Source organism: Ambystoma mexicanum, chromosome 4q, assembly GCF_040938575.1.
Source record: "Ambystoma mexicanum isolate Mex_15411 chromosome 4q, UKY_AmexF1_1, whole genome shotgun sequence".
NCBI lineage: Eukaryota > Metazoa > Chordata > Amphibia > Caudata > Ambystomatidae > Ambystoma > Ambystoma mexicanum.
Window position 1 is genome coordinate 718247347 of NC_090928.1, and position 26386 is coordinate 718273732.

The 26386-nt window shown below is 43.2% G+C and overlaps 1 protein-coding gene across 4 annotated transcripts in view; it reads left to right on the plus strand.

Annotated features, from left to right (window-relative positions):
• PLCB4 (phospholipase C beta 4) overlaps positions 1–26386 on the plus strand; it is a 1535154-nt gene that overhangs the window by 1398551 nt on the left and 110217 nt on the right. For all 4 annotated transcript variants that reach the window (XM_069608295.1, XM_069608297.1, XM_069608296.1 and 1 more), the window contains exons 36-38: positions 3924–4025; positions 18513–18570; positions 22615–22701. In XM_069608295.1, coding sequence (XP_069464396.1) covers positions 3924–4025; positions 18513–18570; positions 22615–22701 — 247 coding nt within the window. The remainder of the gene's footprint in view (positions 1–3923; positions 4026–18512; positions 18571–22614; positions 22702–26386) is intronic.

Consider the following 26386-nt stretch of genomic DNA (forward strand, 5'->3'; position numbering starts at 1 on the left):
ATAAATTATGGCTGACGGCTCATGCATGTGATTTACAATGAATATTAGTAGCATAGATAGATTGTAGCCACAGCCTCATGCAAGCAATTTACAGTGACCACTGCTGGCATAGATAGATTGTACAACAGCTCCATGTAAACATTATAAAATGATCTGTTGTAGTGTTAGTGAAATGGCAGCCTTTACTAGATGTTTTCATGCGTTACCCAAGATAATTAGTTGTAAATTGTATGCCTTTTTCTCCATGTTTGTCAAATGTTTTGCTATAAAATACACATTATTTCAAAATGTTCTTTGGCAGAGATCCAGAGATCACCCAAACTTCTGTATGTTATTTTGGGCTCCTTTGCTATGCTCAGTCACTGGTAATAATTTGGGTAACTATTTAGTCCCCTACACTGACAATATTCACCAGCAACATTAAGGATTCGGAATCTTTGTGCCCACTTAAGAGCTGCACTGCAACACCAAAATCTAGCCTGGGCTTTAGAAGGTAAGGGGACTGCCCCATACATGTCCTTAAACAGACAAATGAAATTGCTTACTTATTTGACATAGTAACCCTAGTGGTGCTATTGAGTGTTCCATGTAAACAAGCTCAAATCATTCCTTTAGTGTGAAGAGTTGGCTCTTCCCTTGTTACAGTTCCTGAACAGGTAGAGGATTGAAGCAAACCTCATCCCAACCTACAACAAGTCATACCCAGATATAGTTTGGTGGCACAACAAAGCCTTATTCCTCACTCGTCTACCCAATTCCCTGTCCTACACCATGGGAGAAGCACAGTATAGAGTCAGTATGCCTAACTAAAGCAAACCTCACAGGATGGCACATACGGTCCTAGCTCGCCTCACTGCTAAAGTCACAAAGATGTTGCATATAGTGGTGATTGGACCCTCCAAGAGTCCATGGTTGAGGCATGCTTTACTGGTTAATCAATCAAGTGCCACTGGCTTTAGATTTTCCATGAATGACAAACGACACAGTACTATCAGGAAGGCAGTTTTCAACCTGATATAGAGGTTATAGGGGTTGATGAGCTTGTGGATAAATTATGGACAGCTTCAAACCTGCACAACTTTGACTTAACGCTGGGGTACTGCTAATTCATCTTGACCCCCGTACCAAGGTGAAAACTGCATTCCTATCTGTTTCAGTTGAAGAATGTGTCTAGTATGTTACAGAGGCTGGTGAAAATTGCTCTAACCTTGCTGGAAGACTTTTGTGTCCCCTACTTAGGCGACATTGACGTTTTCAGCTTAAGCTGATCTAAACACAGGCTCACCATTGAGGGGTCCAAACGCAAAGCTCTGGAGTCTTCCTTGGCTATGAATTTAGGAGTGGTAAAACCAGAAGCCACCCACTTCTCAGACCAAGGTGAATTTCTTCCTAGGACCACTAGGTATTACAGAAAGGTAGTAGGACACTTATCTAAGCATGACTGCTATCCCAGAATGTTGTTGAACAGAAAAGTGTCTGAAAAATGCCAATGGGTGAATGATCCGCTGTGCCACCTGCTACAATCTGTGCAGGACACACAGTGAGGCTGGAACTCCCATACTGCCATAGTGACTTGAAGGCGCTGTCCATTCATGACTGTTTCTACCTGGTTTTACCCAACTTTTCCCCTGATAAATCCTCATCTGAGGACTCATCAGAGGATCGAAAACTGTATGTGCCCTTGAGAGACCATTAGTCCCTCAGATCAAGGTTTATCATATACTGTGTTCCTAGTCGAGTCTCCTTGCAAGACTGGCTGTGTGGGTTCTACTGATTGGTGGCAGACATTTTGAGATTATAGTGGTGCACACAGGGAACCTCACAAGGTACTCTACGTAAAATCCAGCATCAAGTTAAGCCACCAGAGACTGGTTCTACGTGTGAATGAGAGGTATACGAATGTATTCCTATGTGGTCATGGACACTGGTTTCTGTTGAGAGCGATACCCACAACCAGACATTACCCGATTGTGGATGGTGTGTGAGATTCAAGCCTGAATACACACCTAGACAAAATCCTGCAAGAAGTCCACAAAAGCCGAATATGGCAGCCCACACTGATTTGGAGGCCATCATAGCATGTTTTCCTTTCACTTTGTATTACTTGTTTCACATGAATACCTTGATATTTCAGTACACAACGTCACATACAATTAAATAATGACCAAGCAATGAAGATCATCCACATTTATGGGTGTTGTAGAGATGGCGGGAGGCCCAAGCCCCAATCACTAAGCTGCCAGAAAATAAAGATTTCACTGGCTACTTGATCAGCGGTGATCATCGAATTCCATTTTTGCAACCTTTTTCCCAAGCAAAAGCCCACGATGTGAATTAATTACAGATTTCCCCACACTCCCACGCACAACTTGCAGGAACAATGTCCACTTGCCAAGACCCTTCTCTGAACTTTAGAAAGGATGGGAGTCTGTGATGTGCCCCCTAAAATTAAGTGTTTCCAATGACCAAGAATGCTGGAATGCTGTCAACTGCTGGCCCGCTAGGAGCTCTCACCTGGAGAACATAGAGGTACATGGTGGCAATCCTACGATTGAGAAGCTGCAGTTTTCAAGAGGGCTCATCCGGATTTGCCTCCCTGTCTTACTCTGGCGGTTAGTGACCCGTGGGGAAGAGTGGAGAACCAGCCAGCTAACATTACAAACGTTGCAGGGATGTTCCAACACGGACTAAGGATTTTCAACCTTACACTCAGGCAGAATCTCTGCTACCTGAACACATTAGATGGCTTGAGAAATCTTGAGTTAAATGCACCGCTCTTTACCAGATATCAATGTGCTTTTCCACTGTACAAGTACTCACCAACATGTGCCAGAAAGACTAGCATCCTCCATAATCCAGAGGCTTTTCCATAGGATTTTAGCCACTCGAAGATGAATATGAGAAACCTCCATTCTTCAGACGTGCAGAACATCCATGTGTTCATGTGTGTTCATGTGTGCACTTTTTTGTCAAGCACAGCTATCCTGAGGTTTACGCTTGGGCTCTGCCATATTTGGTCACGATAATGTATGCAGTTGGGTTGGATTTTCTGCAGCTCTGTTTATCATTCTGTCTAAATTAGTAAAGTACGGCTGAGTTTATAGCGCTCTGAAGAATGTCCAGTGGAAAAGGTACTCTTGAGAATTTAAGAATGTGAGCCTGTTTCTGAGTTGGAGAATAGCTATGGGGCTACACGTTTGTCTTGGAAGCAACACAACGCACGTGTGAATCCCGGCCCAGCGGTAAGAGACTGGTCTCCAGTATTAAGCGTAAATCATTTAAGGAAGTGACCTTTCCTTTGCATATTCTTTTGGGCTTTTTCTCCAAATATTCTCAATCACTTCCCTTTTGGAATGCATTCGCAGCAACAAGATACGGACACTCAACATCACTCGCAATGCCTGTGCACTTCTGGATGTGTGTGAACTTCCAGGTCACAGCCTCCCAGTGTAAGGTCACGTACAGTTACTCAAGAGCCCCCCTATTTCTGTGGGATAAACAATTATGTGAACAATCAGCAGAAATAGGATGAGAGCCATTTTGATTGACAGGTGAGTGTGACTTTTTCTTTTTCTTGTCACTGATGATTGAAGAGGCAGTTAGTAAATGGAAAAAGACAAGATACGTATCTGTGAGCTCTGCCTCTAAATGAGTGGAATCCCTTTTAAATCCTGATACATTCTGTCAAGAGCACACACTGAAACATACAGTACATTACAGGAAGTGTTATCTCTTGAGATTTCTAAGTGCTCTTTTAAAACAGTTATGCATGCAGCCTTTCGAACATCATTTTTGGGGCACCTCGGGGCCTGCATTTGCTATGCTGCTCTTTGTAAAAGGAAGATTGCAAGAAAAGCCTGCATGTTTGCGGATGGGGCCTGCACAGATCCTGTAATAAACTATTCTTTGTTTTCCCCACTTAGAGAAGGTAAGGAAATGCGCGCTAACCAAGCTAAGATTTCGATGGAAAATAGCAAGGCCATCAACCAGGATAAAACTATCAAAAATAAAGCCGAAAGAGAAAGGTGAGTTGCAGCTGCCCCTCTCCACTGACTGTGTGACGTAACGAGGTGTCCACGAATGGAAATGCACGAAAAGTGTTTACGTCTGCTTTGCAACTCCATGTATTTTAAAGGATGTATTTCTGCTTAATAAGATTGCTTTATTATTATTATTTTTTATAAATTACAACTTTATTGGGAACGCAGTGTTTTCAGGTGGCATAACGTGCAGTATTGTAAAGCCGTAATACCATCGGAGGAATGGCATTACTGATGGGGTAAATATCTTAGCTCGTCATTGGCCACAAATTCACTCAGTGTTTTTTGTGTGATGAAGAGTAAGAGCGCTATTGTAATTATCACCAATCCTGTCCACGTGCGGTATTTTATCACCAGAGGTAACGCCGTAGAGTAGATATCAGCTCCTGCGCGTACTTGTACCCACTGGATTTGGTAGCGTTTTGCCCCTGTTGGTGTTTCCAGCAATCACTAATGCTATTCGCAACGCTATTTACTTCATGAGACCGCTGGATCACTAATATTCTTTTCTAGATTAAGTCCATATACCCTGCCTTTCTCTAAACGCTAACAATAAAGCATGTATGCATCAGCTAGAGGCCTCTGGAGGGGTTCCATGTGATCATTCCGCCGCAAAAATATCGCGATGCAAAAATATCGCCATATTTTAATATCCTCAACAAAAATATTGCCTATGGTGAACCAAACAGCCATATATACTGCAATATTTGTGTTGGGGATATTATTACCTTATACCTCTGGAGGCTGTTATATGCAAAGAGAACTGGGCTTTCACTAGCGTAATGAGAACAGCTATGGTTATAAGAAATGTGCAGAATTTCAGTTGATCGAACTCTTGCTTTAAAGTGAGTAAGGATGGGTTCCACACTGGTGTTTCAAACACTGAGAAGGCTTGGCCAACTGTTTTCCCTTTTCGGAACTTTGGGTTTTAAATTAGTTTAGCATCAGACAAACAGATGTGATGAAAAGGGTTGCGATTGGTGAGTCTGTCAGCAATGTATTCAGGGATTTTGGAGATAGTATGCCCAATGATGCTATATGTCACATTCCAAAACAATACATTTTTCTGTTAGGCATACTAAACCTTCTGTTTAACACACCTGACGCAAACTAGAATGGGAAGTCAGTCACACTACGTTAGACACGCTTTGGCATCCCCAGACCATAAGGACATTTGCACACATGACATTATGGAGAATGCCACAGGATGTCTCATCGCTGTACTTATATATCAGTTTGGAGGTATCTACAACTATGCCAGATGGTTAAAGGAGCGACACAAACAGCAGGACACACTCTCAACGCAATCCTCACCAACAAAAAACTGATCTCAACCGCCCCACCAATAAAAATACTATGTAGCAACCAGCTCATCATACCGTTTGTGATGCAACTACCAGCTAAAGAACCCAAACAGCCCCAAAAGTTCCCCCAATCTGGAAAAGAAACTGGAATACCAACAAAAGTAGTAACTCAAAAGAACAACTGTAATCCTCAAAACCATCAACCACAACCCTGGACGGAATGGACCTAGACGAAAAAGCAGACCTAATCCAGAAATGGATCGCCAAAACAATAGACAGCATCTCAGCAGAAAACCCTTCATTGCATCACAAAGGAAAGCAGTGGCAAGATGGTTTACACCCCACCTCAATACAATGAAAAAACAAACCAGAAACTTGAACTAGAATGGAGGAAAAGCTACAACCAGGACAAAAGAATAAACTATCAAAAATAAATCCAAGCATACAAAAAGGAAACTCTCAAAGCCAAAAAAGAAATACTACAGCAATGAATCACAAAAGTCTTCAACACCCAGAAAGAACTATTCAACATCGTAAATGAGATAAGAAATCCACCAGGATGTAATAACACACCGGTACCTTCACAAAAACTATGCGATGATCCTGCAGACTGCTTTAAAAATAAAATCACTGACATACTTTAGATTATACAAAGTAGACCAATCAACCAGACCACGCACCATTCCCCTACCTACCCTGGAACCACAGAACAAGCTGCAAAGCTTCATCAAAATATCAGGAGAGAACAGCATCAAAGCAGGCTCCCCAATGGACCCCTGCCAACCTGACATCTACAAACCAATCCTGACAGAGGGCACACCATTGGAATGCCACAAAAACCTCTTCAACCAATTGCTCTCAACTGGGAGGGTACCGCAGGCTTTAAAATCTGCATACATCAAACCACTTCTCAAGGATGCAATGGGCAACGTAGAAGACCTCTCTAACTACAGACCAATATCAAACATTCCCTAACTGGCAAAACCACTAGAGACCTATGTCTACGAACACACACTGGAACACATAGAAAACTACCAACTATTGGACCAGGCACAAGTCAGCTTCAGACCCATAAGAAGGACAGAGACGGCACTTCTCTCTATTTGGGACGACCTAAAGACCAACCCAGGTTCCAACACAAACTCGGCACTGATACTACTTGACCTCTTTGCAGCATTCAAAACAGTCAGCCACAACATCCTAATCAAGAGACTGGAAGAAATAGGGATCATCGGCACAGCGCTGGTCTGGATTAAATCTTTCTTATCTGAAAGAACATAAACAGTGTGGATAAAACCATTCGAATCCATGCTGTGGGACACCACCTGTGGAGTACAACAAGGATCCTCCCTATCCCCACACCTCTTCAACATCTACATGACTCCACTAATCAACCTCATCAAAAGACACAGATTCACCTGCTACAACTATGTAGATGACACCCAAATCATCTACAAAACTGAAGAGGTACAAGAAGAGAACACAAAGCTAATAGACTGTCTCAAAGAACTCTACAAATGGATAAACACGAACAGCCTCAAAGTCAACCCGGGCAAAACAGAAATCATTATTATATGCAAAAATCAAGGAAGCAACCAATACATCCCTTGGCCCACAGAACTAGCAACAGCGCCCAAAACATCAATAATTGCCAAAAACCTTGGAATCCTAATGGACAATGAGCAGACCTTAGAACTACAAGTAAACACGATAATCAAGAAATGCTTCTTCTACCTGCACACAATCAAAAAGATTCTACCATTCCTCTCCTTCATGCACAAAACACTGGGCATCATCTCCATAATCATGTCCAATATAGACTACACCAATACCTTGGAATGCCGGATTATTTACTGAAGAAACTGCAACATATACAGAATGCAGCGGCCAGACTTTCACTCAAGCCCTAAAGATGCAACATTGGCTGCCATTCAAAAAACGAATTGCATTCAAATCAATGTGCATAAAACACAGAGCAATCCACGGCTAAGGAGCAGAAGCCATACAAAAGGAAATCACCATTTACCAGCCGACTGGAAACACTCAGATCCAGCGACGACATCTACCTGGAACCTAAACCATACACAAGGAAAAAACTTGATGGATCAGCATTCTCTAGCCTAGCTGCTAAACTTTGGAACTCCCTTCCGAGAGAAATACGAACTATGAAGGACCATTTAAAATTCAGAAAACTCCTAAAACCTGCCTCTTCAACTCAGAACAGGAGGAAAATGAATGAGCAACACCCACACCCATGGAATGAACACTAAATGGAAAGACAGGGGATTAGGCCAGACCATGACCATGTGTGGAGAAGCAGAGAGGCCTATGAATGGGAGGGAGACCGAGGTGCAACCGATCCCATAGAGGGCCCACCAGACACAAAGAAGAAAGACAGGATCGACCTTATTGGAACCACAGGCGGAGGGCATTAGAATTAAAGGTGGAAAGAGAAATGACCAAACAGATAAACCCCAGGGTCCAGGGAGCTCAAGGGCACAGGGAAGAGGTACCCCTGCCCTCCAGGGGCCCAGGGAGGCATTTGCAGTTGCACATTAAGATGTACCCAAGGATAAATTGATGTAGACATCCATTAGTCTGAACATGAGGAGGGTGGAGGAGGTATCATTTTCAACTAGCCCTGTTAACAACCCATAACTCTGCACAGAAAATAGGAACGGGAACCCTAGCACACTACAATTGTATGACACTGGCAGGGATATGTCCCACAGGCGGTCAAAACTGAGGGGCTACGATAAAGTATCACCACAAACCAACCACACCAAAAAACTCATCCCTCTGCATACACCTCTCAAACTCTAAACTAAACACAACAATACATCTACAGCCCAACAAATAACATGCACTTTACTACACCACAACAACAAAACAAACCCCACATAGCCTTGCACAAAAGCACATGACAACTACCGACCGAAAAGTCACACCTATGTTCAGTGAATGAAAAAATAGTCCATAGGCGCCCCTCTTTGAGAACGAACACGGCTAAATGACCTGTTCATTGGGATAGTACCCACTCAAGAGTCCGCAGCCACACTTTAGCTCACTGTACCTTTCACAGAAGGGAAATAACCATTTCCAAATCAGTCTTTGTCCTTGGCAGTCCAGCCCTGACATGTTGTGGCAGTTCTCTTCTGAACAAGAGTACCAACAGCAACCCCATACACGTGGTTTAGCCTTGTTGGGCCTCATCAGTGAGGTGGAGTTGTCCCTCTCTGAGCACAATGAGCAAGGGGTCTACGGCTGGATGACCCTAGAAAACAGGGTGACTAAACCTAAGTCCCTTAAACAATCAAAAAATAGTCCATAGTCGCCCCTCTTTAAGAACAAACACGGCTAAATGACCTGTTCTTTGGGATGGTAACCACTCAAGAGTCCGTAGCCACATTCTAGCTCACTGTACCTTTTCCAGAAGGGAAATATCCATTTGCATATCAGTCTTTGTCCTGCCCTCATGGGCAGTCCAGCACCAAAATGCTATGGCAATTCTCTTATGCTCAGTGAATGGTTGAAACCGAACTGCAGCTGCCAACAGCACATCACAGCTCTTTTTCTTTTCCCCACTCAGTCCTATTAATGTATCCCCCACACCTTACCCTCTTGCTTTTCATATCTGCCAGAATGCCAGGGGACCACCCAGGTCCCTTCCCCTTTCTCCTCAAGCACTCCCTTGAGCACCCCCTACTTAAAAAGCCTTCTGCCGATCCTGCCTGTCTGGCAAACTATCATCCAATCTCTATCACCCATTTGCTGGGCAAACTCCTACAAAAACTGCCCATCTCCCAGCTTACTCTCCACACTGAATCTGTTGGTTCTCTCCATGACCATCAGCCTGGCTTCAGAGCAGCCAGAGGCATGCAAACTGCTCTACTGAAAACACCCGTGAAGATCTGCTTACTAATCTCGATTCAAGCCTTTCTTCTGTCCTCATCTTCCTTGACCTTTCCTCTGCCTTTGACATGGTCAATCAGGCCATCCTAATCAATCGACTCCATGAGAACCTGCACATCTCAGATTAGGCCCTGGAGGTTGTCTTCCTTCCTCCTGGACTGACCCTCTCAGGTCCAACTTGGGTCCTTTCTCTCCACCACCTCGCTCTCCAATTGGTGTTCCCCAGGGCTTATGCCTCTCACCCTGGCTCTTCAATGTCTACTTGGCCCCTTTGGCTCACCTTATCTCTACCTTCTCAAACTTTCAGTGTCATGCGGATGACACTCTGCTCTCTTTCAGGCTCCCCTCAGCCTCTTCTCCTCTCTCACTCATTCCTGACTGTCTATCCATGATTCAGGATTGCTGCACCTCCAACGATCTCTGCCTTAATGCCAGTAGGATGGAGATCCTTCTCATTGGGACCTCGGCCCTGCTTTCCCTCTTTCACTCTGACCACCCTCCTTGGGCCCCCTTCCCTCGCCTTCATGTGAGGAAAAAAACCTTGGCTTCATCTTAAACTGCTCTCTCGCCTTCTCTCCCCACATCACAGACCTTGCCAAGAAGGCCCACTACCAGCTGCACCTCCTCAGAGATATTCATCCTTTCTCACTTTCCCCCAGAAGCTCACCGTCTATAGATACCTGGTTCTCTCTAGGCTGGACTACTTTCTCAATATGCGCTCCTCCACTCTCCGCCCTCTGCAACTAATTCAGAACAGGACTGCAAAACTTGGCCTTGCCCTCAAGTCCAGGAACGGTATCTCTCCAGCCCTGAAATCTCTCTACTTGTGCCCGGTGGCTGCAAGGATCAAGTTCAAGACCCTCTGCATCATTCACAAGGCTTTCTGGGGCCAGGGCCTGCACTACATCCAACTCTCTCTTCCTAAACACCTTCCTACTCTAACCCTTTGCTCAACCTCTCTAAGGGTCAGACACTTCTCCTGGCAGAGAGTGGGGAGGTAGATATCTCTCCTCTGCAGGTGCACCCATCTTGAATGGCCTCCCTGCTGCTCTCAAACTTGAGCTGGTACACCTGAAGTTCTGTAAGCAGCTCAAGACCTTCCCCTTTTGCCTCTACTCTCTCTCTCTCTCTCTCTCTCTCTCCCTCTCTCTCTCTCTCTCTCTTTCTCTCTCTCTCTCTCTCTCTGGTCACTGCTGACCTACCCGTCTGCTGCATTGCCTGGTGTTCTGGCTACCCTCAGAGTCTCAGAGGGTACCAGGGTTCGTCACGATCAGTCACCCCTGCACTGCCTCCTGGCCTACTGCGCGCGTAGGGGCTGTAACTGTAACTCTACAGTCCCCTGCCTCCTTGCACTTACCTAGAGCTGCTCTTCCCTGGCTGCACTTAAGACCAATGCTGCCCTGATTGCACATCTCCTTTCCCTCTCCCTGACATTTCCCCCTTCTCCCTCCCCCTCTTCACTTTGCGTTATCCCACTTGCATGATCTGATTAACACATGGCATAGTAAGATCATTTGTTTTTGTCCTCCCTCTGTCTTCCCTTCCTTGTCTTGTCGTGCCTAGAAACACTTGTGTACATGCGCGTTATAAATGGATTATCATATAGTGCGTGGTATGAATATCCTTTAACATAACATCTAATCCTGAGGGGTTACATGCAACAGCCAGTGGGTTGTTGCACTCACTATGAGATCAAGAGGGTAATTGCCAGGATGAATGGATTGCCAGGCCTTGATAGTTCATCAAAGTAGAGCCCTTTAGGCACACGGCAATAATGCAGGTAAGGCCTTACTGGCACATTCCTCTTGCTGCTGCCTCTGAATTTCCCCTTGATTAGTGTGGCCAGCTAGCTAGGGTATTGCCAACAGAAGCTAATAGTCCGCACATGTGGATATCAGGAGGGCTGAGAGAAGATCAGAGGGTGATTAATGCAAAACGCAGGACATAATCTTAACCACTGGCACTGCTTGTAATAACACTCAAAAGCGTTGTGTTTCTACTTGCCGTGCCATTACCAAAGGGGACAGAATGTATGCAAGCCAGGCGACAAAAACAACTGTTTTCATGTTTTTATTTGTATTGTTTTATGGCACATTCACACCTCCTCATGGCTACATCAGTGAACTTATCTGAAAATAAAATAGTCTTTTAACAATAGCTGGCAGTGTGATCATTCCATGGACTGACATTCCGTGATGCCCTGTTCTCATGTTCATATGTGATATTGAGCAAGTGGGTCTGCAGTACTTTCCTGAATTTCCTAGCCTTAGTAGGGAATGAGTTCTAAAGTTATGACCCTTATGTCTCAAGAGAACTGCTGCCAAAGTTGTAATACTTTAGAGTGCATATGGCCATTTTGTTTTGAGAGAATAAGTGGGGTTACTTGATGCCCAGTAATGCAGAAGCAGCTTAGCCAGATATCCAGGCGTACACTTGTGCAATGCTATCTGATTTTGGTATAATGTTTTACATGTTCACCATTGGTTGATCTCGAGTGAGTGCAGGGGCTTAATGGTAGGCTGATCTTCTTGAAGGATCCTTTATGTTGAGGATACAACAGGTCGCGTAATTGTGAATTGTATGTAGGTTGTCAAGCCCTTTGCCTGGGTGAACAAGGCAAATTTGCCTTAAAGCTGTTACGAAAGAATAATGCCACCACAAGAACTACTATGTTCTGCATGTCAGGATCAGCGGAGCTATGGTGTTCCATAGGTGATTAAGTGTTAGTCAATGTCTGGATCTGCCTGCATAGTATTACAGGGTAAGGTTGTGGATTCTCTAAAACAAGGCGGGAGGGTTTCCCTAGAGGGTGAGTAGCCAGAGTGGTTGGCAGTAGACTCCATGAGACCTAGTAGCAAGGAGCAAGTAGCAATTACCTAGTAGCAAGATCTTGGTCTTTGCTGCATTTAGGCAGAGCCAGTTCTGTTGCATTCCGTTGTTGACCACAATATCCCTTATGCGGGTGGTTTAGGGATGTGAGTGTTAAAGGCAAAGATTTGGAACCTAGATGGTAACTATAAATTACATTGGCTAGGCAGGTACTTTTAGTTTGCCTGCAGTGCCCTGCAGGGGGTATCAGTGAGAGAAATTATACGTTTGGCCTGCACGAATGCAGTTTTCTATGAAATATGAGAAACACATGTAGCATACACTCAAAACCCAAGACCTGTTGGGGAGGAAAAGTCGACATTCGCTTAGTTTATGATATGAATGAATTCAACTGCCCAAATATTCTACACTTGAAATTGAGAGCCAAAGAATAGGCACTTTCTTACAACATGAATGTCTGTGAACAGAAGTGTGGGATCTTTGGTAGATTGTATGTGCGATAGATAGGAGTGAATCAGAATTGCAAATAAGAAAATCCCCAATGAAAACGCTGTGGGTCTTTCCACAAAAAGCACTACATGTCCCACGACAAATGCTGGGTGCTCTAAGATATGTACGAAATATTACATTAACTAGTCAACATGGTAAGTAAAAGTGGCACGGTCAAGCCCCGAGCTGTGGGGTAAAGAGGCTGTCCATTTGATGGATTGTTTGGACCTTATTGGTTTTACAGGGATCTGCTTATCTCACAGTAATTTAGAACTGGGAAGAAGTATCCCCAAATCTTTTCTACAAACACATTCGTGCAGGGGAAAAATCCAATTTCTGTAGGAAAAGTGTCTTATGTTATTGCCAAACCTCCTCTAGAAAACTGTTGAAAACAACAGAGAAACATTTCTTTGTTTAACTAACATATTTAATTTCTCAGCAAACAAATACCTTGTTGTGCTTTGGTATCTCATATCTGTAAATGCTAAATAAATCATGTCAGGCAACATACATGATGGTGGGATTGCACTGTAAGACTTTATCTCCAACAAGGATCAGCCGCGGAAGTCCAAAAGGGCTGGGAAGAGTCAGCCACATATCAGGCTTGCACCAGAAAGGAAAGTAGGGCTAGACAAGAATGATCAACATGTCAGGCTTTCCTCAGAATGGCTGGGAAGACTGAGTGTGTTAGCTATTCCATGGTCGGGTCTCACCTCGTGAATTAGAAAGCATGCATGGATGTATTTCCAAAATGAGGAAACAGCATAAGAAAAGAGACAGAACTTTGTTTCAGCAAGAGGATTGAGTCAAGGATATCAGAGAACCACTATTGAATAACACGTATCTTCATGGATAAGCATAACTCATCGTGCATGTACAATAATCCAGTTATGATGGGTATGAAACACATCAACAGCATCCAATACTTCATCTATTCTAGAACTTCAATAATCTAATCTGGCCGACATTTTGAACAAAAATATCTCTTGTCCTTTTCCTGTTTCAGAAACAATTTACAGTCTATCAGGCATCTGTTAGCACTATGCATCAAACATCAACTGTGTTTACAGTAGCAAGACGCCACTTTTTAATGCTGGCTCTTAAGCATCTGCACACAACACTAACGTTCATGCCCAATGGTAGCAGATTGGACCCAATGCAATCAAGACCTGTGCTGACAACACCCTGGAGTAACTTGCTGGACCCTAAACACAGACATGTAACTCAGCCAGTCACATGCCTGGATGACCTATTGTCATGTTGAGGAGGTGTTATTCAGATGGCAGGCTATCCTTTGCATGGTGCATTGCATTGTGCCAGTGGTTGCCACATGTTAACCCAGTGACTCTGAAAATCGTGCAAGACTAGTAAATGCATATCAGGATCACCTATTAAAGGCCAGTCGGAGTGCAGCAAAGCCAACTCATTTCAAAGCCCAGTAGAACTGGGGGAGAGACCGCCATATAACAGGGATCCCAAAATGTGACTTATTCACTATAAGCCTTTCTGCATTTGAATCTAGAAATGGCTATGTAACAATGAGATGAGAACTCACAAGCCAAGTAACTTCATAGATTTATTCAACCTCATCATCTGGCAGAAGTCTGTTGTTTTTTCAAGCCTGTGTTAAGTCAGAATCAGGAGATGGAAAGGGTTGGATTTTGGGTAGTGTAGTTCTTTATGTGAACACACAAAACCGGTACTATCCCTAGAGGTCTCAGCCCTATTTCTAAGGAAAAGAAAGAGTCTGAAGTGCTGCCAGTCAGAATGTCTTAGAAAATAATCCAGCCTGCCATCCAAAAAACCTTTCCTGACCTCATTCCTGCCCCTACTATGAACTGAAAAGAATCTAACTTAAGGTAAAGTGCCATACATATGGTTCTTTTACCCAAATGATAGAATGGTGGCTGGTTTCTGACCCCACTGTAATGTTTCTGAATCAAAAATGAAGGCTTCTCATATGGTGCATAGTTCTAGCAAAAGACACCAGCAAATGTATCAGTATTAGCAAAATTGTTTGTTTATAATTGATTGCATGGTACATTTGACTGTTTTCGGCTAGTACCATTAGATCGATTATAGAAAATACAGAACATGTTGAGCAGGGGTTGCTGGGGTGTCCCCCACTTCCCATGTTTGGTATTTTTGGCCTTGTGGGGTTACAGGGTTGTCCCCCGCTTCTTCAACATTGGAGATAGGGACATGAAAAAAGAAAATGGAAAAAAAGAAAAGGCGCCCGTGTGACATCAGATCCGACCCGTGTTAGAGGAACGGATCTGATGCTGCTGGGGTGCAAAGGACGTGGAGGCGAGCAAACAGGTAAGTAGCCGAGGGGAGCATGGGGGCGGCCACATTTTGGTTTCTTATTTATTGGGTTGTTTGTTTGTCTGATAATTCTTCCAATGCAAACAGATTTATTGGCAGACAATTCACCACAAACAATTATCAGATGAACAAACCACCCCAATCCAATTTATCTTCCAACTTTCTTCTTGGGATAACTTGTCAGTCCTTGATCAGTCTATCTTTCTCCCGGGATGGCTAGGGGCTTTGATGTATTCCTGGGTTGTCATCAACCCTTGGGAACCACCTGGTTCGTAAGTGCACACCATGTATTTGCTTGGTATTACCCTACAGGGTACCTCATGGTCTTTTCTCCACTGAGCTGCCTCCTGGTTTTACCCCTCCCTGGGGTCTCAGTTTGCACACCCCACCTTGGGGTTTGGGTTCTCTCAGCTCTACTTGGGCACTGGCATCTCTCACCCAGCCTTAGGGTCGGATCCCTTTGTCTCTGCCTTGGAGTCCGCTTTTGCTCACTTCACCTGGAGGTCATGTTACTCTCACACCACCTTGGGGATTGGTTGCTTTCATGCTGCCTTGGGGTTGAGTTGCTCTGACACTGCCCTGGGGTTGGTTTGGTCTAACCCTACTTTGGGATTGGGCTGTTCTCACCTCACCTTGGCATTGCTTTGTTCTCACCCCACCACTTGGGGTCCAGTTTGGACTTTGCGCCCCCTCCTGGCACCCTGGAGTGCCCGTATACTTTCTGGCTCTGCGTGGTGCTCCTCCATATAGGCTTTCATGTAGGCTGATGCAGCGTCTCGGTTTGGGCTTCTTTGGGCCTTTCCGCATGTCTTGGAGCTGGAGCCTCCTTCCCTCTGCCTTCCAATCAGGCTTTATCGTTGTTTTGTTATGGCACTATTTGGTTGCTGCTCGATAGTTCCTTACTGTTGCAGACCCTCTGGGACTGGGCTCTCTGGTCTGTGTCTCATCAGGGAAGCTGGGCATTCTGCATGCTTGTCTGCGCTTCTCTCTGCTATGCCGAGCAGGAGGTGGTCTCTCTTTCTGACTTGCTAGACGAGCCTTGCTCTTGCCTTTAGTTCTGCAGGCTTCTCTCCTCTTCTGGTCCACTGCTGGTTGGTCTCTTATCATGCATACAATGAGGGGGTAGGCCTTCCTCACTTTGTTCCAGGTTGAAGACGATGTCAGGAAGGGATACCAGCCATTGGTGTGTGAAGTGGTAAGTCATTATACAACTAAACGCCCATGTAAGCAACACAACTATCAGTTTCTTGTGATAATGGAGGATGATACATATCCCTATGGAGGGATTGCCTCAAAGGGGGTTGAGGGCATACCAGTAGGATCCCACTTGTCCTATACCCTAGGATCTGTTAGGCATAGCTGACCTACCTTCCAAGTCCCAAATGGGGTCGCTCCCCCTTGGGGAGAGGGGAATAATTCCCTGGATTCATCAGGCGGCCTACGTTGATGGGATATTCTTACAAAACACTGTAATAACCATTTGGAAATTAAAGAAACAGTTATGGGATATTCTGAGACAGCTGTTGAACAAGGGTAAAATAAAACTTCATGGTTTAGGAAAAATGACGGAATCTTATAGAGTGTAGGAACAGCCATAGGCTATGTTTGCAGAGTGATCCTCAGAATGAAGAATTTCTGCTGATATGGTGGAACCAGTATAAATAAAAAGAAACACGACTAACGCTAGGTATTCCCCAAAAGACACTCTTCAGCCTGGGAAATAACTCGAAACTCAAGAAAGCTGGATGAAGGGTCAAATTTAAAGGCCAGGGCAGATGAAAGGAGCATCACTCAAGTGAAAGGAGGAGAAGTCCAATCTGTTTAATCATGGCCTCTTGCTGCTTATTTACATTCCCTTTCTAAACATAACATTTCAAACTCAGCAAGGGGTCGCAAATGTTTTCTGAAAGGAAAGTCTGGCAGTAACATAGGGATAGTGCACCACTACACATCTTTTATTCCACAAACATAAATGATTTAATTTTGGTTAACAATTATGTTTTAATGAATACAACCCCATGTTTAAGCAAACGGCTAGACTGAAAATAGGGCTTTTAAAGACGTAACCCACAGGATGTGCATAAGTGTTGTGTGTCCCTTCATTAGAACAATTAGAATATTTGTGGTGTCTCATTTCTTTTCTACTGAAAATCCTATATTTAATATTTTGCCAGTTACAACTGCCTTATGCACATGTTTTGTAAGTATTTAAATTTCAAATTGATGGTGTCCTCCCATGGATTCCTCGTCTTCCAATATTACTTGTGCATTTAGATCTAAACTGGCAAATGTATTTACCTATAGTTATTCACAAATGCTATTTTTGCGTGTCTATTTGAACAAAATGCAATTTTGAAATCGTTCATAAGATCGTGTTTCTCTTATTTTCGTACTTGTATTAATCTTTTTGTGATATGTTAGCAACTATACGCCCCTCCTTTTTGTTTTTTGTATTGTTAAACCTCAAGCCCAATGACATTATTGCTTATTTATTTATTTATTTATTTATTTATTTATTTATTTATTACATTTAAAAAGCGCACAAAGCAGGCCTCAGGCATCGTGCCGCTGTTACAAGCAAGGCTTACTTAGTTAGATGAAGCAGAGGGAGAAACATAAGACAGCCTGTATTTGGTTCATGCTTACAGTGAACCACATACCAGGCAGGAAACAGTAAATACGAAAATGTGCAGTGTAACAGGAGGGAGGGGGGGGACTCTCCAGTTCAGAGGTTACAGGGGAACTGGTTCAAAAGGTCTTGATGCTAAGTAAATCAGATATATTGGCCCTTGACCTCCTGGAGCGGGTAGAGCTAGTTGAAGAGCATGGTTTTGAAGGCTTTCCGGAAAGACATGTGAGAGGTCTCATTCCTGAGGGTGCATGGGAGGGCATTCTGTTGTTTTGGGGCCATGAAAGGGAAGCTGGCGCCTCCTGCTTTGGCCCTTTTGATGGTGGAGATGTTCAGCTGGTTGGAGTAATGCAAATGCTTGGGTCTGGAGGAACTGCTCTAACAACTTTTTCAGAGAGATAGGAGGGGAATATGAGCGCCGAAAGGCACTTGTGGGTTATAGCTAGCGTCTTGAATATGATACGATCTTTGACGGGGAGCCAGTGGGCAGCGCGCCTGGCCTGGGAGATATGCTCTCTCCTAGGAATATTATTCAAAGTGGCCGGTTGTATACGTTGTTAGCAGCAAGGTTGGTAAATGGTGAAAGTCTTCAATAGAATGATAGAAAGTGCACAGTGTAAAATTGAAATTAGTGAGAAATACAGTCAGAAAGGTCCAAAACCTATGTTTTTATTTAGTGTTGTATATGGTGCTACACGTTATTGTATAAAGGTAGCAAAGTGGGTATGTGTTTTAGGAACAATTATTTTCAAAACTTTGAGATTCTTTTGCAATCCTTGATAATGAATTCAACATTTTCACTTAGATTTACAAGAACCCTTCGGCATCTTGCAATTAAAAAGGTACACTCTAAAGAAGTGCATATGGGTTTTTTACACTTGAGCGTTTTGATACAATCAACAAACTGAACAGAGTTAATGATCTGAAACAAGGTATTGTTTATGAAGGTCTCACACACTTTTGCCTGCTGTCCTTTTCTTTTAGGCGAGTGCGGGAGCTGAACAGCACGAACACAAAAAAGTTTCTCGATGAAAGAAAGAGGGTACGTATGAATTGACTGGGCTAGATTTAAATAATGCCCATACACAAAACTATCTGATTAAACAGTTTAGAAGAAATACAGCACAAACAAATGTTGTCATGCATCAGGAAACGTTAAAACAGTGCACGAGAAAACAGCTGCAAAGGACAAATTACCATGGCAAGTCTCAGAGAGAGACAGTGACTGCAGGCGCACAGCGATGAATAGGGGCGGACTGGGAACCCAAAGAAGCCCTGGAAATAATGTTTAAAGTGGCCCCATATTCCACATTTTCAGCACGCCCAACCCTTTTCCTATGAGAAAATAGATAGGTTACCACACAAAAGAGGCCCAGGCTGCAGAGGCCTACCAGGAAATCTTCAGAGTCCCCTATAGACTAGTCACCCCTGGCGATGAACAGCAACAAACATAAATGAGAAAGACAATGCATAGGCACAGACAACGAGAGGTAAGCAGTTAATACAGGCATAGACAGAGACATACATAGATTGCCTGCAGAGGCATATGGTAAATACAGTCACAGACAACCAGTAGTATGTTCCCTGCTGGCCTGCACCGCCTCCCCACAAACACCATTGCTACGCCCCCTGCCATGCACAATACAAACCCTCAAACAAATGCCACTACTATTTAAGGGAGTGTTCAGTGCAGTGCACTGAAGTGCAAGTGTCAACGGCTTCCTACACTTTCATTTTATAACGATACCATTCTGGAACGGTTTCCTTTTAAAATAAAACTATCGGAACAGTAAAACTTTAAAAAAGTAGATGAGCACCGTTCCCAACCGCTCCCGCCCACGTCGACCACTGACTATCACTGAATACCGGAACGGTTACAGACAGGACAGTGAATGCAGGCATATGGAGGTGGCAAATGCAGAAAGAGAGACAAAGACAGACAGTGAGAACAGGCACCAACAGACAGTTCATGCAGGCACAGGCAGCAACCGACCATGAGTACAAACGTGAATGAAGACAGACGAAGTGTGAATATAGAGGCAGATAGCAAGGTACAGGCACACCCCACGGGCGAGTAAGTGCCTGTGTATGCAGAGTTGGTTACTGATGCAGATGCACAGCCTCAATGAAAGAAACAAAGGGAGTATACAGAGAGAGGGATAAAGAAAGAGAGGACAAGAGACAGAGAGAGAGAGAGGGAGAGATAGACAGAGAGAGCGAGATAGATATCGATCCATGAATATAGGCACAGTCAGGGAAAAATGCAATGAATAGATGCAGGGTATATAAACAGGGTGCACACACACCCCCCCCTTTTTCTTATTTTCTGCCCTCACCCTCTGTCAAGCACTTCACTAGTAGATATTCCTCTGGCCTAGTATTCTAGTTATTGTTAGATCATTCGGAATCTTCAAGGCCTAAGAATGACGACTGTTATCCCTTTGTTCCCTTCCCACCTCAAAACTCTTTGAAGCACTTCACTTGTGTATACGCGCTATACAAATACACAATTACAATTACAAATAGGGATAGACAGAAGCAGTTGGCAATGCACAAAGAGAGAGATAAAAGACTGGCAACAAGTGCATGCACTGACAGACAGTTAGCACAGGTGCATATAGTGATAGTCCAGAAACATAGAGACATGGACAGTGACAGTAAATTAATAAATCATTGATGACCAGGGCCAGATTACAGAAACTTTGATCTGGTGCAAGTGCACAAATTGCTCTAATGAAAACATTGTATACCAGGGAAAAGTTTGCTCTAGTGCTAATACTATTCCATACTGACACTAGGGCAAATGTTGCTCTGATGCAAAAAGAATATGCTTTTTCACTACAGTAATGTTTGCCCTACTGCTAATGCTGCGCAAAATTGCACTTGCACTTGTGCAACGTTCCTGTAATCTGGCCTTGGATTGACAATGTTTTCATTTCTGAAATCAGAAGAAGTGGTGATTCAAATGTGCAGTGCATCCTACACTATTTGTTCAAAGCTTTGCGTGGCTAGATTGTGGTCTGCCTATTCTTTGTTATGTAGAAGGTCTGTATGGCAAAGTTGAGGAATTTGTCAGGTGGTGAGAATGAGTAGGGGGTGGCACAGTAGTTCAGGTGGATGAGCACCAGGGGCTGTAGGGATGTTTTGGGAGAGGTATAGGTAAAGAGGGGTGACTTTTCCTGATGTTGAGCAGGGTATTCCTGGCTGCTGTTCAGGTTGAATTAATGAAGCGGTGCAGGTTAAGGTTGTCATCAAAAACAAGGAGCAGGAGAGTGATTCAGGTAGAAAGGAGATGGGTGAAAGAAAGCGAAAGGGGCGGTGGAGGCAGGAAAGTGCATTACTTCATCGTTGGAGGAGTTAAGTGTAAGACAGTGAAGTGCCATCCAGTGACAGATCACAGTGTGGCAGGCAGATAGGCAGGAATTAAAGTATGAGTAAAGGTAGGGAAAGAGAAGAAGATGTGCGTGTCATCCACAAAGAGGTGATAGGAGAACCAAAAGGAAGGGATCAGTTAGCAGATGGAGGAGATGTCGATGGTTAAGAGTAAGGGGCAAGGATTGAGCCTTAGGTGATGCTAACAGGGAGGAAGATTGGATCCGAAGTGGCAGAGTTCCAGGAGAAGGAGGGCTGATGAGAAAGGTAGGGGACAACCCAGTCAAAGGCTGTGTCCGTGATTCCATGGTCAGGGAGGGTACAGCTAAGGGTGGAGTGATCCACTGTACCTAAGGTGGGGGGGGGGGCATTAGGATTAACAAAGAGGATAGTTTACAGCATACAGCAGAGGTCTGGAATTTAGAGACATGGTTGTGGGGCAATTCAGCTGAATTCTGGTAGCAAAATCTAGATTATAGAGTGTTCTAGTGCTGGACGAGAGATACAGACCGATAGTGGGCAAGATTGTTGGATTCAGCCAAGATTAAGATTGGTTGGGAAGTTGCTGACTATAAGTAGGCAGGAAAGATTTCCATGGGGAGCGAGAGGTTGAAGAGGTAGAAGAGATGAGAGTAGGTGACAGGTTCCAGGACCTAGTAATTATTTGTGGTAATTTACTACAAAGTAATTACTTTGAGATTTTACTTTGAATGTTTTATTTTTATTTTGGGGGTCCTCATACCACCCTTTCCCTTCGATACTGCCCTTACCCAAACCCTCACACCCCTTTTGCCCCTTAACCCATACGTACCCATATTTGTCAAAGTAATTTCTTCGTGGTAAATTACCACAAAGTAATTACTGTCGAGAAAGCAATCGGATACTCATGAAAGTCGGTGGGGCAAATGGGTCAGTGGGGGCACGGGATAGAATGGCATTCCTTGGGATCGTTGACAAATCACTGTGAGAGATTGGATGGGATTATCATAAGAAGGAGGTGGGAGAGATAGGTGTTGGTGGAGAAATAGGCAGGTGGATGAAGAGAAATGAGGGAGGGGAGAGTGTCACAAAGATCTTCAATTTTAGAGAAGTAATTGACAAAGTAATTCACGTGTATGGACTCATCAGCATTGTGCATACTCTTCAATGGCGATGGTGCAGTCTCCCAGATCACTGGCATTTTATCCTATATACACCTTCAGAATGCATTGTGGCTCTCAGCAGTAGCTAGTGTGCCAATGGCACCAAAGGGGTTAATGCCATATAGAGAATAATAAGGGCCATATGCCGGTAAGAAAGCTCAGTGGGTTGAGCGTTCACCGCTGTGATCTATGTGTGATCTGCAGGTCCCAGGTTCGAATCTCGGCAAGGCCTACTCAGCGTTTCATCCTGCCGAGGTCGATAAATGAGTACCAACATTGGTTGGGATGGTTATTGTATGTAAATATGTCCTATGTACAGCGCTTAGGCATAAACAAGAACTCATTGTCATATGGAATGCACTAAGCTAATGATTCCAGAAATTAAGCGTGTAACTAACGTAGGTTCCCCTCTGACACTAGAACATTCTATTTGGGGAAGCACATGGAAAACATGATTTCATGTATCTTTTTTCCCTGAGTTGTGAACATGTGAGAAACATAGTCAAACTGCGCTGGCATGACTTCCTTTGGCATGATTCTAATTTGCTCATGTATTCTGCCATTATGTTCAGCTGGCATCGAAGCAGGCAAAAGAAATGGAGCAGTTGAAAAAGGCACAGCTGGAACATCTGGAGATTTTGGAGAAGCAGAATGAACAGGTACAATATCTGCACACAACCCAGAACAGATAGTTCTGCAAAATGTTTGTAAAGCAATGTAGTACCCTTTTTTGGGTTGGGGATAATTGTCTGTGTCTCCTAACAGTTATTGCATAGCGTTAGACAAATAGATTTAATCATTTGATGCATAATAGATTATCTTGAGTCTTCAAAAATGTTGCACGCTGTAAATGATGATAACTTTGATAATAGAAATAGTAATAGTAATAAGAAGAAAACATTAAAAAACACTTGTACAGAAAAGTAGTTCATTTCTGTTTTTCCTACGCGTTGTTATAACAGATTATAATTGATTTTTCCATCACCTCTCTTTGAAGACTTAGGGCCTGATTCACAGAAGCATTTTATAATGGCGCAAACCCAAAGGAAACCGATCTGTGAATCAGGCCCTTATTGTGCGGGCAGATCCATCATATAGGCAAAACAACAATTGAATGTTTTCAACAGCATTGTCATCCAATCTAGTGTGTGTAGTGTTTTTGGGTGGTCAATAAGCCGACAGGGGATACATGAGATCTCCCTCTTGAAATGTGTGACACCTCACCATAGATCAAAGGAATACGTGTTTCATAGCAACATTCCCTGCTTCATGAATGGATATCTGTAGTCATGGTGTCTATGTGTTGCAAGGAACAAACAGTAGTTTTTCATTTTTATTTTATACCATTTGCCAATCAATTATTCCATTCCTAATATCACTACATTTGAAGCTTTTTCAATGTTAAGATGCTGGACATCACTAACTATGTACTTCATGTATGGCCCTCATTAGCAGTCTTCTTTCCCCCTTTCAGGACAGGACGAGGGCTTTACCTTTCATGAATTGGGCAGGACCTGGATTTAGTGGCAAGACATGGACATATCTAATCTTGGGTCAGCAGAGCTTGGGTGCTACACAGCGGAACATGTAATAGATGTGCTGGGTTTATTCACAACGTATAGTATAAATTCACAGAGAACAGTCAGTGTTGACATAAGTGGCCTTAGGATAACACACATAAGGCATCATTGACATATATGAAAAGTCAGATAAAAACATGATTCTGTGACCTATGCCACCCCAATGTAGACATAAATCCTGTGCACTGTGCAATGTACACATATGCCATACAAGTCCATAGTAGAGTGTATTGCACAATACTGCAACTCTTGATAGGAAAGATCATCGTCACCATCCGGAATCTACAGAGACAGGTCTGACATGGCCATGCAGAATATATGTGCTATACCCCAAGGAACCAACAATTCCAGACTAAATGCGCTGAATTCCATCACCCTTTGCCCCCTTTGGCCGCAACAACTGCATCCCAGCTCCACCAGTGCTGCACATTACCTGAGATTGATCATAATATCGCTTGCATCACTCCTACTGATGACATTTCAGACCACACGCCTTGATTGACCCAGGAGGGTCGAAACACGTGTTAGCTGGAATCGTAATTTTATCTAAATAATATCTATGATTAAAATTATTGTACTGGGTTAAATCCTTGCTATGTCACTTTAGCATCAATTGAGTACCCAGCGCCAATACGACCAGTGTTCTACCCCTATTTTCGGTCCAACTTTTGATACCGTTCCTTTCTCCCAGTGAAATAGCTGGTGTGACTGCACTTAGAATGTTACTTTTATAAATATATACAACTTGCATACTAGCCATGGGATTTGAGCATTTGCAAATTGATATTCAATCCAGTCCTGAGGTCATATTCATATCTGTATATTTTTTATGATTCAATTTGTACGAATTGTTTGTTTGTATTATTTAGAATCAATTGTATGTTTACAATTGTTTTATAGTTGAATTATTTCTTCATTTGAAATAATGTTATGATTTTAGTCATGTATCAGTTAAGAATTATTTGAGCGCATATACAATACTCTAAGCCCGAGAAGTATTGTGTTCTAGGGTCCCCTATGCTTAAATACATGTTGTTTGAGTGAGTGCTGTTGAAAATAAGCTGTTGTAGTCATTTCAGGTTATTTACCCCATACAGTACTTTCTATTTACCACATTCTGTCAACAAGCTCTCAATTAGGCGATATTTAATAAATACCACATTACCACATTCCTTTACCATTACCACCATACTGATGTGGCCCTTTGAGGAGTCTTGGATTATATCAGATGACTACAAAACAACAATTCCATTGGTGAGTACTGTTTCTATTGCATACGGAGTGAAATCAAGCAATTGGATTCTGAAAGTGCCTGCAGAATTAGCCTCAAGGAGACCATCTGGTAATGTTCACGCTCAGTTGATTCGTTGATATGACAGGTCCAGGAAAGGAACTTTTTTAGTTACACTCAACATTTCATACTTTTTAGAATTTTTGAATGTGCTTATGTATTTACTTATTTATGTATATGTGTATGCATTTAAGCCCTTATAGTGCGCACATCGCCAAACACATTTAACAAAGGCACTGAGGAAAATGGAATGGAGAAGGAGGGAAGACATGGTGGCAGGACCTGTAAAAGGGTTGCGATGTTCATGCAAGAGATTTATAGGCCAGTCTAGGCTTGAGCAAGAGCCAGGACTGTGTGGGCGCTTTGAGTTGTAACAGGAATGTAGCATGGTGTATTGGAGAAGGAAGAGAGTTGCAAAGTGAAGGAGCTGCTAATGAACATTTTCTGAGTAGGAATGAGTGCCTATTGGCTGGAATGGCCTCTTGTTGGGCAGCCTAGCATGCATCTAGAGGGGGCCAAAATAGACATGGTAAAATTAAGATTAAGGATTAAGCCTTTGGATTAAGGCGCTATATAAATAACACATCATTATCATTGTCATTAAAATAGCAAGTTGTAACATCCCTTCATTCTATTCTGAATCATATCATGTAACGATGTCCTAGATAATTTCCAGGGAAAACCCCACTTTTATTCCCACAGTGCACTCTAAATGTCAAATGAGTTAAGCAAGTGAATAACCCTAAGAAGGAGCATGAACTCTACCATTACAAAAGTCTTTGTGGTCAGACAAAGTATCGTGGGATTCCGGGGCTACAGGAACAGCCAGATCCAGGGTTGCAGCACCCTGAATGTAGATGCATACCAAACTGTAAAGAAAGGCTTTATTGAGAAAACGGGCAGAACACTGTTGCTGAAACCTTGCTCTTTTGGAAACTCTGCAAGCTATCATTATTTAAAGCTATGGATATGTTTCCTTTAAAAAACAATAAGATCCGGTGTGTATTCCTAGACGGCAACTCGGGATCCCGATACACAGGACGACGCAAGATGGCATCGCACAACACTAATGTACAAAGTGTTGGGTGTCCTGACCCACGTTTGAGCTATCATGCTGCAACATTTGGTGCTGTGGGCTTAGAAAATCCAAGATGGCCATAAAGCCCACATGTGCGCCAGAATCCAGGAGAACCACGCAGTTTGTGCGCACACCAAAATGGTTACCTAACTTGCCACCCACCAGTGTAAAGAAAGATCTTTGTTAACAAAATCCACTGTTACTGATGTCAAAAAGTTGCTGAAATCGTGGCTCATCGGACCACTTTAAAGATTCAACCCTTTTGTGGGGTTCCACATAACCATTTTACTGTAAGGAGCCCCATCAAAACAATGTTAAGCAAGGATTATTTACTACCATGTAAGAACCATTCCTGTTTGGCATGCATTAATCCAAGAAAGATCCCAAAAAAGGAT